Source organism: Colossoma macropomum, unplaced genomic scaffold, assembly GCF_904425465.1.
Source record: "Colossoma macropomum unplaced genomic scaffold, Colossoma_macropomum, whole genome shotgun sequence".
Classification (NCBI taxonomy): Eukaryota; Metazoa; Chordata; class Actinopteri; order Characiformes; family Serrasalmidae; genus Colossoma; species Colossoma macropomum.
Window position 1 is genome coordinate 11786612 of NW_023494795.1, and position 12993 is coordinate 11799604.

General features: G+C 43.0%; 1 protein-coding gene across 1 annotated transcript; it reads left to right on the plus strand.

Moving 5' to 3' along the window:
- Positions 1-9785: 9785 nt before the first annotated feature.
- rasl11b (RAS-like, family 11, member B) lies at positions 9786-12664 on the plus strand. The gene is made up of 4 exons (XM_036581470.1): positions 9786-10079; positions 10239-10295; positions 10407-10483; positions 11339-12664. The coding sequence occupies exons 1-4, from the start codon at positions 9968-9970 to the stop codon at positions 11834-11836; spliced, it is 744 nt and encodes a 247-aa protein (XP_036437363.1). The 5' UTR covers positions 9786-9967; the 3' UTR covers positions 11837-12664.
- The last annotated feature ends 329 nt before the right edge of the window (positions 12665-12993 follow it).

The following is a 12993-nucleotide window of genomic DNA, read 5'->3' on the forward strand; positions in this document are numbered from 1 at the left end:
TGGTCAGGATCCCCACAGGACCACCACAGAGCAGGTATTATTTGGATGGTGGATCATTCTCAGCACTGCAGGGAAACTGATGTGGTGGTGACATTAGTTGGTGTTGTGTTGGTTTTAGTGAATCAGTGAATCAGAGTTTTTAGACAATTTAATGCCACTGCTGGGCGAGTGTGGAAATGACTTGAGTAATTGTACTTTGTGGTCATACTTAAGTATTATTTTGGAGGATTTGTACGTGAGTATCGTTGAAACTTACTTTTCAATTCTTATATTTTCCTTTAGACCCTCAAATCTTAAAGGACAGGAGATTCTGCTCGTTTTGTTGTTTCACTCAGTCAAGCTTCTATGCATTTCTACGGGTTTAAACTAAGTTCATATCAGTCTATAATGAAACTGCCTACAACTGTGTCCATTCATAGCGAGGTCTAGTAAAGCTTCCATTTTGGAGATACATGTTTTTCTTTGGACCACAATGATGTGTAAGTGCCTAATAATATCTAATAATAACTAATAATAATAAAAATAATAATATATTTCAAGTATGTATGTATGTATAGACATATTTAAGTATAGATAAGTATAAGAATTTTCTAAGCCTGAGCTTGAACCTCAGTAAGCAAACAGAAATGGTTTATCTCTTCTTGTTTTGAAAACCCACAAGTCAGGGCCGTTTTGCTGGTCAGCTCTGTATTTCTCTGGTTTTCCTACAAAGTCAGGACATTTTTGTCCTGAAAACTTACAAAAACAGACACACACCTCTGCTTTTTTAATCATTCTCACTCCAACATTCCACACTGTTCCCCTTATACCTGCTCTACCCTTCAGACCTCCCCCAACAGCCTAGGGATTTCCCCACTGCGCCCTGTGGGACACTACTAACCTGCCCCCCTCCAGTTCTTTTGTTAGCCCTGTGAGTGACACCTCCCAGCTCATATCCCCGCAGCTTCTCCTCACCTCAGTGTGGATTCAGCCTGAAGCCTGCCTTCTTTCACATGCATCCTTCTGTTCCTCCCTTCCAGAAAGCGCATCTGTCTAATATACAAACACAAACTGTTAAAGCGTGTTCTGTGTGGGATGCGTCTCATATTGTGTTTAACGCCTTTGAATGGCTGCCTTCTGGTGTCCAGACCTGAAAACAAATTGTACGATGTCCACTGTTGTGTCAACAGCTGTTAAACTGTCTAATGTTAGCACACAGGTGGTCATTAATGCTAGTTAGTCTTCTCCAGTTTGTCTGGTACTCTTTTAGAGTTATCTTTTTTTGGTGATAACTGTGGTTAGTGTAAAATTATACTGGCAGATAAAATTATCTTTTTATCGATTGATTAACCCACTAAAGACACAGCAAAATACGCCCAAGGCAATCTACTGATCTAACATCTATTCAGCTACTTTAAGGTGCTCCCATTGCTGTATAATTTGTAAAGAAAGGCACTGGCAACAGAATAGGACACTCTAGAGCAGCCACTCATGAGCCTAAGGTCATCATGTCTAATGCCAACCACTGGCTAGAGGGGTAAAAACTGCAACTCCTGGAGTGATTGAGCTCCATCCAACACCTTTGGTATGAGTTGGAGTGGAGTATATGATCCAGAACTAATCATTCAATATCAGTACCTGACCTCACTATAGCTCTTGTGGCTGAATGCAATTAAATCCTCACAGCAATGTTCCAACATCTAGTGTAAAGTTTTCCCAGAGAGAAAGGCTGTTACTGCAGCAAAGGAAGGACAAACACACTATTAATACCCTTGATTTCAGATGAAACGCTGGATGCGCAGGTGTCTGCAAACTTTTGGACATACAGAATCTTACACCTACGTCTATCTTTAAACGTTAACTCTAGCCTCTAGATTTGACCTTGGGCCAAATTCTTGTGAAGCGAATACTCTTTGGGCCGGACCCCTGCTTACATAGCCAAACTGTCTATCTAAACAAATATGGTGGATGACAGCAAGGCTACTGTTATGCTGGTGGTGGGTGCCTTTTGTACAGCCTATCGTAACACCTTCAGCTCGTTCAGCTTGGCTCTCATTGGTTGGCGGTCTTTCACGCATGACATCAACATCACATTTCAGCCAGAGACTGAGCGCCCACCTCACACTACAGGAGACTGAGTCTTAAATCGTAAATGTTTAATATTTACCATTCACAATCGGGGTGACCCTAACTGGACTGGGAGCAGATGAGTGAAGACTGGATTGCAGACACCCCACCTCACAGGATAATCTGGGAAGATCATCATTTAAGATCACCTTGATAGTGGGAGACCTTTTGTGATTGTTAGGAGGAGCAAATAGTCGTCAACAGTGGCCCAACTGTCCAGTAATGTGGGCCAGGCATTAGTGCACCACGTACCATCGTGTCATGACATAATGCTCTTTATTATGGAATTAAAGTGCTAGAATATTCCCTATATGCATTTATACATTTCAATAGATGTTGATAGGGATGTGCATGGGAACTTGAGTGCTCTGTTAACTGTTCACGATTTCAATATTTAAATACTGCAATTCGTTTTTGGGTTTTCGATACATTCCATCATGTAAGGATGGAGAAAATATACAGGCCAACAGTTCAGTTTTGATGGGACTGTAAAATGTGAATTTTGCTCATATTTGTCTGTATTATATTATATTAAACACGAACGCTTTAACATGACTCTGATTCCAAGGATGCATTGTTAGGGATGAGACTGAGAAGGCAGAAAAAGCATGTCCAACTCTGGTGTGGCTTTATTGCTAACTACTCCAGCTGATGTTAGCTTTGTCCAGAAATGATGAAAATATATTTCTCTCACAAACTAACATGTTGGCACATCGTCCACTAAAGAGAAAAGACCTTGTGTAGAAGATGAGGGTCTCCATCAGCGTCTGAGTGCCTGTTAGCTCTAGTTCAGCTCATCAGCTCATCAGCCTCCACTACTCATCCGACGCGAAAACCTATCGAGTTCCCTCTGCTATTTTTGAAAATTGCGACACATTTAAACTGTATTCCTCTGTTTCATGCTATTTTTGTGCTGCCGAATTCAACACCAGTGTCATCATCTAAAATAGCAGGCTTACAGCCCTGTGGTAATTTTGCACGAAGTCGTTTTTTTCTCGTCTCTTTAGATAACCAAATATCTGTCCGTTAACATTTAGACTCAATACGGATATTTGAATTTCAAAATAAGTTACAATGCACATCCCCGGGAGATGCTAGAACTTGTTCAGTGCTTTACCCGCCCACACGATTTTAAGAGAACTGATAGAGAGTGGACTCGGGCCAGAACTCGCTTGTTGGCCTGATTTGGCCCAAAGGCCATTATTTAATAATCCCTGCTCTACAGGAATGACCAAACTGAAAAATAGTCATCCTTAATGCATAAATATTTCTTCTGAGAAACAGGCCTCTATCCTCACAGCCTGATTTTAGGCTAAAGAATGTTAATATATCAGTAGAAGACAGTAGACGACAGCAGCAGAAGGAGAGCCTGTACACAATAAGATCACGTATCATATCTATACCTCCTAATATACGCCTATAATAGCCTAAAAGAAAGTCGACATGCCACAAATGGCTCCAGGTAGATGACGTCCTTTTACACTGATCTCAGAATATTTCGCTCTTCTTAAATTGGAATCAGAGTCATAGTTTAAGAATGTTTTAGTTTGCTATGTATGTTACATATCTTGGTGAACAAACATGTTTACCACGTAACATACTAAACAAACTAAAAAAACAATGCTAGACTATTAATAAGTGTTCCAGAGACATATAAAATACTATAAAGAAATATATCTTTAAAATAAAAGCATAATAGAATAAGGGATTAAAAGGGATAGTGCAAATATACGCAAGCTCTGAGTGGACACACGACAGGCCTACAGAATGTAGAAAGTACATTATAGTGTGATATATGTTCAAAAGATAAGGGGAATCACCAAACCCTTACCAGCATCTACAAATGTGGATTGAAAAACAGGGTCCTCAAGAAAAAAAACAAATTCAGACCTAAAGATGGGAATCTACTTCACACCGGCTCTGTGCCAGCCCACCACAAAGCCTGATTTGATGCCTCCTCAACGAGATGTTAAACAAGTCTGACCTCACACCTCGGCCCACTCCACACCTTAGACGAGCGCATTGACACGTCACCGAGGCTGGGCAGCACCTGGGGTTTTTGTTAGCAGCTAGCATGCTGGCAATTAGCATGTGGACATTAGTGCTAGCAGCAATCCAAGAAACTGCTGCTACCGTCACATCTACTGACTCGGCAGTGCAACAATATGGAGACAAAGTGAGGGATTTGTAAGGAGACTGTCAGCTACTGAATACAGGGCCATGGCTAAATATGCTTTTTTGGTATTCACATTGAGTTTTGAACAACAACAATGCTACAGTATAGCAACAGTGGAGATTTTTGTACACTGCCCATCAAAAGTTTGGAGACACTTTGTCTTCTTTTACAATTTTCCAAGTCATTTTTGACTTTGACTGTTATTTTTCAAATAAATAAGAAAAAGGATTGGTTAACATAAAACAGCTAGTTGTGAATCCTTTGGGTCTATTTTACAAAACTGCAGCTTCTTGTTTGGCTTGACGAATATATGTTCCCTAAATAATAATTTGACAGTTTTTCCCTCCAAACTGCTGTTAAAAGCACATATTAAAAATCATTCACCTCCAAGGTGAGTCAAGCTGAAACATTTGAATGCCTGACAAAAGGATAAAATGTGTGGGGTGTGGCATGATTTCCGAAGTTGCACTGTAAGAAATAAATATTTATATGCATGATATTATTTTTGTCAGTATGAATCTGGATAGTTTTTAATATGTTCAGGTAAAGAAAAAACAAGAAAAAGAAAATTGATAGTTTTTTTTTTTAATTATGAACATTTTTAAAAGCTATAGGTGTCCGTTGATGGATAATGTACATTTTCTATGCCTGTTAGCAAAAAAGACAGGCCTCGGATTGCTTTGGTGCATTTTTGAAATTGGGACTATTTCTCTGAGAGTGGCAGATCTCAAAACCGCCCAGCGTTTAATTTCATCTTTTTGTCTGTTGTTTGCTTCCCTCCTACTCTCCATTTCTGACTAGGACTGTCTTTCCTACTTCCTGCCATTGCATTGTCTCTCTCTGCTTATTCACCATCCTCTCTATGTCATCCTCATTTTCTCCTGTCCTCTGCTGTATCGTTCTTTATTCCCCCCTCTCTGATACCCACCCCCCTCTCTCTCATCACCAGCGTATTGTGCCGACACTTCCATGGCAAACGGCCAGGTTCTCCGAAATATGTGGTGTTGTAACTGCTAGAACGGAATGAATGAAAACCCAGTCTGGATAGAGAAAGATTGTATGATCCAGTAAAGGACTATTACATGGATACTCACAAGTGATGTATTGAGGTCTAAAGTAGTGGGTACACTGTGTCTGTTAGCAGAACTATCCTAGCTAGCATTAGCATGATAAATGTGGTTGTTGTGGTTGATGTAAAACTACATCTGCTGATGAAATTGCGTCTCTGGAACAAATAAGGTTTTTTTGTTGACTGAATAAAACACAAGTAGTAGTAGTGGGTATACTGTTTCCAACTGTTAGCAAGGCTAGCTAAGCAATCACTAGAATAACTAATAATGTGGTTAAGTAATGTAGCTAAAAAATACTATTGATAACATCACAGTATATGTTTTCACTTTGTGATGTTGATTAATATTATAGTATTAATATTCATTTGGGACAAATTTGAATGTAATCCACATAGCTAGTAAAAATGCTGACATTGCTCGAATACGCTCCTTATTTCAGGATACGCCTCTTTTTGAGACCTAAAAAACGTGTTCAGCTGGGATTACTAAGTTGCCTAAAATGTCCAGGATGTGGCTTTGGTTTCATGTTGATTTTTGCTTTCTGCTGTCTGCCCATTCTGCCCTCCTGCCCCAACCGTCTTTCTAGAAAACCAAAATATGCCCACTCTAGGAAGCTCAGAGATTTTCTCACTCATTGGAAAATGCATTATTTTACCAAACTGTGATATTACGGTGGATCAAGATTCTACAAAGGTGCTGATATCTGAATAGGCTAAGCTGGAAAAGGCTAAACTATTTCTTTTAGGGAAGAAGCATTTCTAAGAATAATGCCTCACGGTTTTGTATCTCTGATAAAGACACAAGCCATGTAAAGACTGCACACCTGAGGGAGAGAAAGGCACTATTGGGTTCTAGGTCGGGGTTTAGTTGCCAGTATTTGTCTCTGCAGGTTTTGAGTGCTATGAGTGCTGGAAACCAGTGACCAGTTATATTCAGTGTTTAACATCCCACATGTAAGTCTTCGGCCTTTTTTTACATGCTCACTCTGGGAGAGAAGAACAGCACACACCCACTGAAAGAACTCTGATGTGGTGAGCAAAAGTATGTAGCGTGCGTGCGCTTTGCGTGTGTGTCTCAACAGCGCGATGCTGACGAATCAGCCCCATTAATTTTGAAATTCAGCAGGAGCCACCTGTCATCATCCCGCTTATCAAATATACATACCAGCTGCTAATCACACGGGGCCCACTGCCAACATACCTGCACAGGCCAATGCATGAGTACGGATGAAAGACAGGAAAGAGAGAGAGAGAGAGAGAGAGAGAGAGAGTAGGACATAGAAAAGGAGAAAATAAAGGAAAACATGTAGGTTACCCAGGACCAGTGAGCGAACTTCACGACAAACTGAAAAACTAAACCGGTGGAACTCCCCCCACTCTGCAACCCTGTGTGTGTGTAAGAGAGAGAGAGAAGATTGTTCAGTTCAAAAACATGTCTGAGACTTTAATCTTCTGAAGCACTCTTCCTGACACGACCGCAGACCAGCACAGCGCAGTGACATTAAGCACATGTACTACACGCACACACAACATTGAAATGTGAGGGAGACTTCAAACACCGAAAAACACTTACACTGACAAACCAAATAGAGTCTGACATAAACATCTCAAACAGACCGCACGCGAGCACGAGCACACACACAGACGCACACACTCGGAGTAAGGTGACAGTCTTATCTCCAGGCATCGTGGCTGTGGGCCTGAGCAATTGACTGATTGCCTTAAATGACGGCCTAAATGTTGGACGGTAATTGTTGTACTTTTGTGGCTGGTGAGCTGACAGTGCATGACGGTCCGTCTGGGGATGATTGTGCTTGCTGTTGAGTCGGCTGTGTGTGACTAAAATGGCTTTCTGAGAAATGGCATTCCCTAACACACACACACACACACACACACACACACACACACACACACTGTACACAGGCTCCCCCACCTCCCTGATGGACAGACCTGGGCATGTCAGTGCATGCCAGAAACATCAGAGCAGACCAAACACACAGTTTAGATAGACCACAGTTAAAGAGAAGGGGCTGGAAACAGTAGACTGGATTCAGGTGTAATGGCCCATCCAGACTCTTTAAGAAACGCTTGTTTATTGCAAATATATGTATTTTTTTAAACCGAGCAAAAACAGACTATAAAGGGGTGCTCGGGGCAATAAAATAAAGGCTTTGTCATTTGAGTTAGTCTCACAAGCATGACAATTACTGGGACCCAAATTGAAAACATTTACATGATTAAAACTTAATATTTTCTATTCTTGGTGAAACAGAATCATTGATATCTGGTAAAATAACTAGAAATAAACCTGAATGATTTAGAATAATGTTTTCAAAATAAATTGATTATATTTTATTAACTGCAGCAGAGTAAGATTTGAATATAAATGTGTGAGTGATGTTTTTTCCCAACATCTTCTTTATCATCTGTACACTGTTGTTAGATAAAGTACCTCGAAGCGACACAAAATAAGATCTGGGGATTTGGGGACCGCTCTGGTGGAAATGTGAAACTGTATGCAAAGTGTGAAGAATATTTTCCACTTCTCTGATTGTGTGCATGTTGAAAAAAAAACTCTTATCATTATATTTACATCAATATAATGTTAATTTTACATTTGAGGCCTTAACATCGAGCTGGACCGTCCTTTTGTGCCTGTGTGTGTGCCCTTATTATGTAAAGACATATCATGTGGTCCGAATCATGATTTCAGGCTTCACAGTTAGACTCGCAGCACACACACACACACACACACACACACACACACACACACACACACACTATATTTCAGTGTGGCTTTTTTCCTCCTGATTCAGTGATGCACTTCTTTCATTTCATTTCAATTTTAACTTACATAGTGCAGCTTTAAGGCTGACTATTAGAATGTGCAACTTCTACAAAACAGTATTTTGCAATTTTATCTCATTACTGCAACACATTTACAGCCACTGACATTTTTCATTTTACATGTGCCACATAATATTGTGTTGTTTTGGTTCACTTCTTTATGATTTACAAGAAAGAACAAAAAGGGTTTTGGGGTTCAGCAGTTAAAAGCAATACAAACTCCCCTTTTCTGATAAATAAGGCAAAAAAGAGCTAAATAGCAGCAGTGAGAAATAGGTATGTGTGCACATCGCTGTAATACGAATTAGGGTAACAAATGCCAAAAACCTTTTAAATAGAAAGACATTTTAACTTTTTGCTGCACCATATATCTCCAATCAATCTCTTAGGTGAATTATCTGCATGATGATTATGCCACAAACGTTTTTGAACATGGTTTGAGGCTGTTTCTCTGGGTTTATGTCATGTGTGCCTTTATGACCACACTGCAGTTTCCTATACTAGCACAGAACACACTGTTCTATATGACCCTGAGCCGAATGAGCAAACTCAGCTGTCTCCCTGCACCAACCCCATATTATCTGACGTCCCATACTAGCCCAATCTACCCTTTCTACCCCAAATCTACCCTTTCTCAACCAAACCCGGAGTAGATTTAGAGATTTAGAGTAGAGTTAATCAGATGGAACTGTGGCCGGTCCCAGTACAGCAGCATAAACTGGGCATGGCAGTGTCCAGACTGTCAGCTGCTACATGGCTGCGCACAGATGTTTGGTCAATCAGCCGTAGAAAAGAAAACAGGTGATGACAACACCTTGTTTCTGATGAACACAGACCAGACAGCTGACAGAAAATCAGACAGGTTTTAGAAAGAGAGGTTTTTCTTCTACAAAACCCGTCAGCACTGACCCTCGCTGTGTTTTTATGTGGGATGGCGGTCGACACAGGTGACAACGAGGAGAAACGGATAAAAATATGAACTGAATAAAATGCTGGACTGGTGAAAAAACACATTCGCGTCAGAGCAGCAAAGTCAAGGACTCTCGACTCGGGCAGGTACGTTACTGCGGCTGCTGCCCGCGTTTACCCAGGCTCACCGAAAACCGTCATCTCTCACACAACATAACGTTGTTACAACGTCGTCTGCTTTCTTACAACATCGCTACAAAAGGTGGTGCTGTCTACGTCGTCTGGACAAGGTGGTCACAACGCTATGACTACGTTATGAGGAGTTATGAGGAGTTGTGAGGAGTCTAGGAAGGTTGTTACAACGTACTGACAACGTTGTCGCAACATTGTCAGATAACATCGTCACAACTTTCTGAGGAATTACATTTCAGCGTCGTGGGCACCAAAACAGTAGGGTAGTGTAAAAACAGGATCTCCGCCGCTCTCCTGTGTTTCTGTCAGCCTGTGCTGAATAACGGCTGCTTCTCAGCTCGCAGGTCTCGCTCATCCACGAGTCCACGTGAAGCAGAGGGCGGAGTCAGGGCGCGCGACCGTTCTCCGCAGCAGCCAATCAGAGGGCAGCGCCGCCGAGGCGCTATAAAAACAGTGGAGCCGCTCGATTCCCTCAGAAAGCCGAAGTCCTCACCGAGAGAAGGAGGCTCTAAACCTGAAAACAGTTTTCTCTGGAATACTCAAGCCAACCTTCCCAGCTGAGACGACATACTAGCGTTTCTGAGCTCGACTGACTGACTGGATATCGCGCTGTATTTCCGTCTGGACTTTATCTTTCTTTCGTGTCAGAGTAGCCGCTGTTAGTCAGAATGCGCCTGGTTCAGAACATGTCCACCATAGCGGAGTACCCCGGCACCGACTGCCTGTCCAACCGGGTCGTCAAAATAGCCGTGGTCGGGGGAAGCGGAGTCGGCAAAACAGGTGAGGTGAACCAGTTCGTGGTTAGTTTACCAGCCAGGCTGCATTTACAACTCTTTTATTCAAGACTCCGAGCAAGCACAGTATTCCTCCATGTTGTTGTTGTTGTTATTGTTGTTGTTGTTAGCCGTTGACTCACTCTCTCCTCTCCTCTCCTCACAGCTCTTGTTGTTCGCTTCCTCACCAAACGCTTTATCGGCGACTACGAGAGAAACGCAGGTGAGTGAGACTGTATTCTCGCCTTATGACGCTCATGAACTCTCTGTGAACACAGCACCGTTTTCTCCTGCTCTGCTGCTTTGCTAACGTCTTCGCTTCTCCGCACTGTAGGTAGTTTGTACTCCAGAGATGTCCAACTGGACGGAGAGCAAGTGGCGATTCAAGTTCAGGACACGCCAGGAGTTCAAGTAAGTTTAACCCCCGAGAGAGGCTGCTCGGTGTTTAATGTGTTTAATGTGTGCGCTGATGTCCACGTGAAGTGGTCAAGCGTGGTCGGTTGGATCAGTGGGCAGCTGTTGTTGGAAGAGCGCATAGCTTCGCCTTTTGTCTTCACTCTCCTTTTGTGGTTTTTGAACACTTGGGGGTGACTGATCACTCTTAAGGTTTTGAGGGGGGTGAGCCTTCAGGCTTTCAGCGCTCAAAACATCCCCAAATCCGGACCCTTATCATTAGGTTTAAAGCGCTCAGCTTGTGGCTGTGGACACAAGCTCGGTCTTGGCCAAAACCGAAACGATTTCTTACACATAACGATTTTGAGAGCGTTTTAATTCAATTATAGGGTCATTTGGGCGACGCTTTGCTCTGAAGTCTGTAGATTCAGAGCCAAGTTTTGGGGTGCGAGGGTTATTTGCTCGCTCTGGGCAGCGGTCCAAAGCCGCAGAGTGGCCGAGACTGTAAGTCTAGCCGGGCTTATTTTCCCTCAGTTCGTCTAAAGCCAACCGATACTGGCTCCCCCTTAAAGTCCTCAATCAGCAGCACCCTAACACTGCCCGCCCCGGTGAGACTGACTGCTTATTCATGAAACGGGATAGTCTACAAATCTTTCACGGCTCACCTCGTCAGTTTTTCCTCTAGGTCAGCTTTGTTACGCGAGTTTGATTGCTTTTATTGGTCTCTCTGTCTGTAACTGTTAGTTCAGTGTTCATTTATGTTCAGTGTTCATTTCACCCAATAAAAACTTTTCACTGGGTGGTGATTTATATTACCTTTTTGAGTTCATCCAAGAATCAGACAACTGACCTATTCACTTGACTCTCTTTCAGGTAAACGCCAATGGCCTTAGCTGCACTGACCACGTGACCCGTTCCATCCAGTGGGCTGACGCCGTGGTCATGGTGTACTCTGTGACAGACCATCGCAGCTTTGACCTCATCGGCCAGCTCCATCAGCTGGTCAGCCACGCACATGCCGAGCGCTCGACCCTCCCACCCATCATCCTCCTGGCCAACAAGGCCGACCTGCTCCATGTCAGGCGGGTGGACGCCCAGCAGGGTCCACTGCTGGCCTCTGCCCTCGGCTGCTTCTTCTATGAGGTGTCGGCCAGTGAAGACTACAGCCAGGTCCACGGTGCCTTCCACAGGCTGTGCAGGGAGCTGGCCAAACAGCAGCCGTTGCCCTCTCAGCCCTCTGTGACTGTAGCAGTGTCCGAAAAGAGAAGGTCACCACTCATCCCCAGACCAAAATCACCAAACATGCAGGACTTGAAGAGGCGCTTCAAGCAGGCACTGTCCGCCAAAGTGCGGACAGTGACCTCCGTGTGAGGAATGAAGAGGGAGAGAGAGCCGTGGCCCATATGGGGGTCAAAGAAGACGGAAAAGCAAGGGACTGATGAAGGGAGCTCAGCGGAGGAGAAGAGACCAAAAGGGCTGAAGCGGAGGTGAGATTTCGGTCGTGTTCCTCAATACGCTCCTGAGCTCAGTCACTGATCAGCAGGCCACGCCTAAATGAAGGCTGCTGAACTATGACCTCTGAAACAACAGTCACTGTCGCTGAAATAAGAGGTTTTGGCAGAGTTTGTGACCTCTGACTTGTGAACTTTGACCTTCTTGGTGGTGGACACTCCACCTGTGCTGCTGTCAATCATGGGAGAGCAGGTGAAGCAGGATGTTGGGAACTGATGTCCAAAACTGCCTTAAAGAGGATGAATGCAAAAGACACTTGGACTGAATGAAACGTCATGTACGCACACACTGATTAATACCTGCGGACACTTTTTTCCTGGCAACAGAGCTCGTGAAGGACAGAGGCCCGAGTATTTTTAGTGACTTATAAAAGGCAAGCGAGAGTTTCTCTTGCAGTTTTCTTTTTCTTTTGGTCAAGGCTTTGACCTCTTGCAGCAGAGGCGAACTGAAAGCAGGCATTGTTAAAGGAGCGAGGCAGTAAAGCTGAAGTGCACAATGTGTCTGTGTGCTTCACTTCTCACTCACTGTGTGCATTTGTTGGTTCTGTGTATAAAAAATAAATCAGTGCCAATTTTGTACAACTTGCTTTTAAATGCACTTTAAATTGAGCCAAAGGGCTAAGGCTTATTATTATTTATTGGTTGCAGCTGAAAATACTGTGGTTGAAAATAAAACTGTGTGAATGGATCTGTCTGGCTCCAGGCTGTTGCTTTCATTCATTGAATACACAACACAAACTCATGACAGTAGCAGACTTGTATCATCAGTTAAACATCACTTGTAGTCCAGAGCGTAAGGCGGTGCAGGAATGGGGGTAAGCAATATGTAAACCACTCCAACATAGCATTTTAAACTTATACTTCAAAGGAGTAGTGTGCAGTAGTGTTTTTCAAACTAATCTGCTGCACCTTTAGCATGCAGCATGTAATCTATGGCCATGGATGATTCAGCATGGTTCAAGGACCCTATAGTAGATGGAAATAGTTTTTCTTTAAATATACAGTTGTATGCAAAAG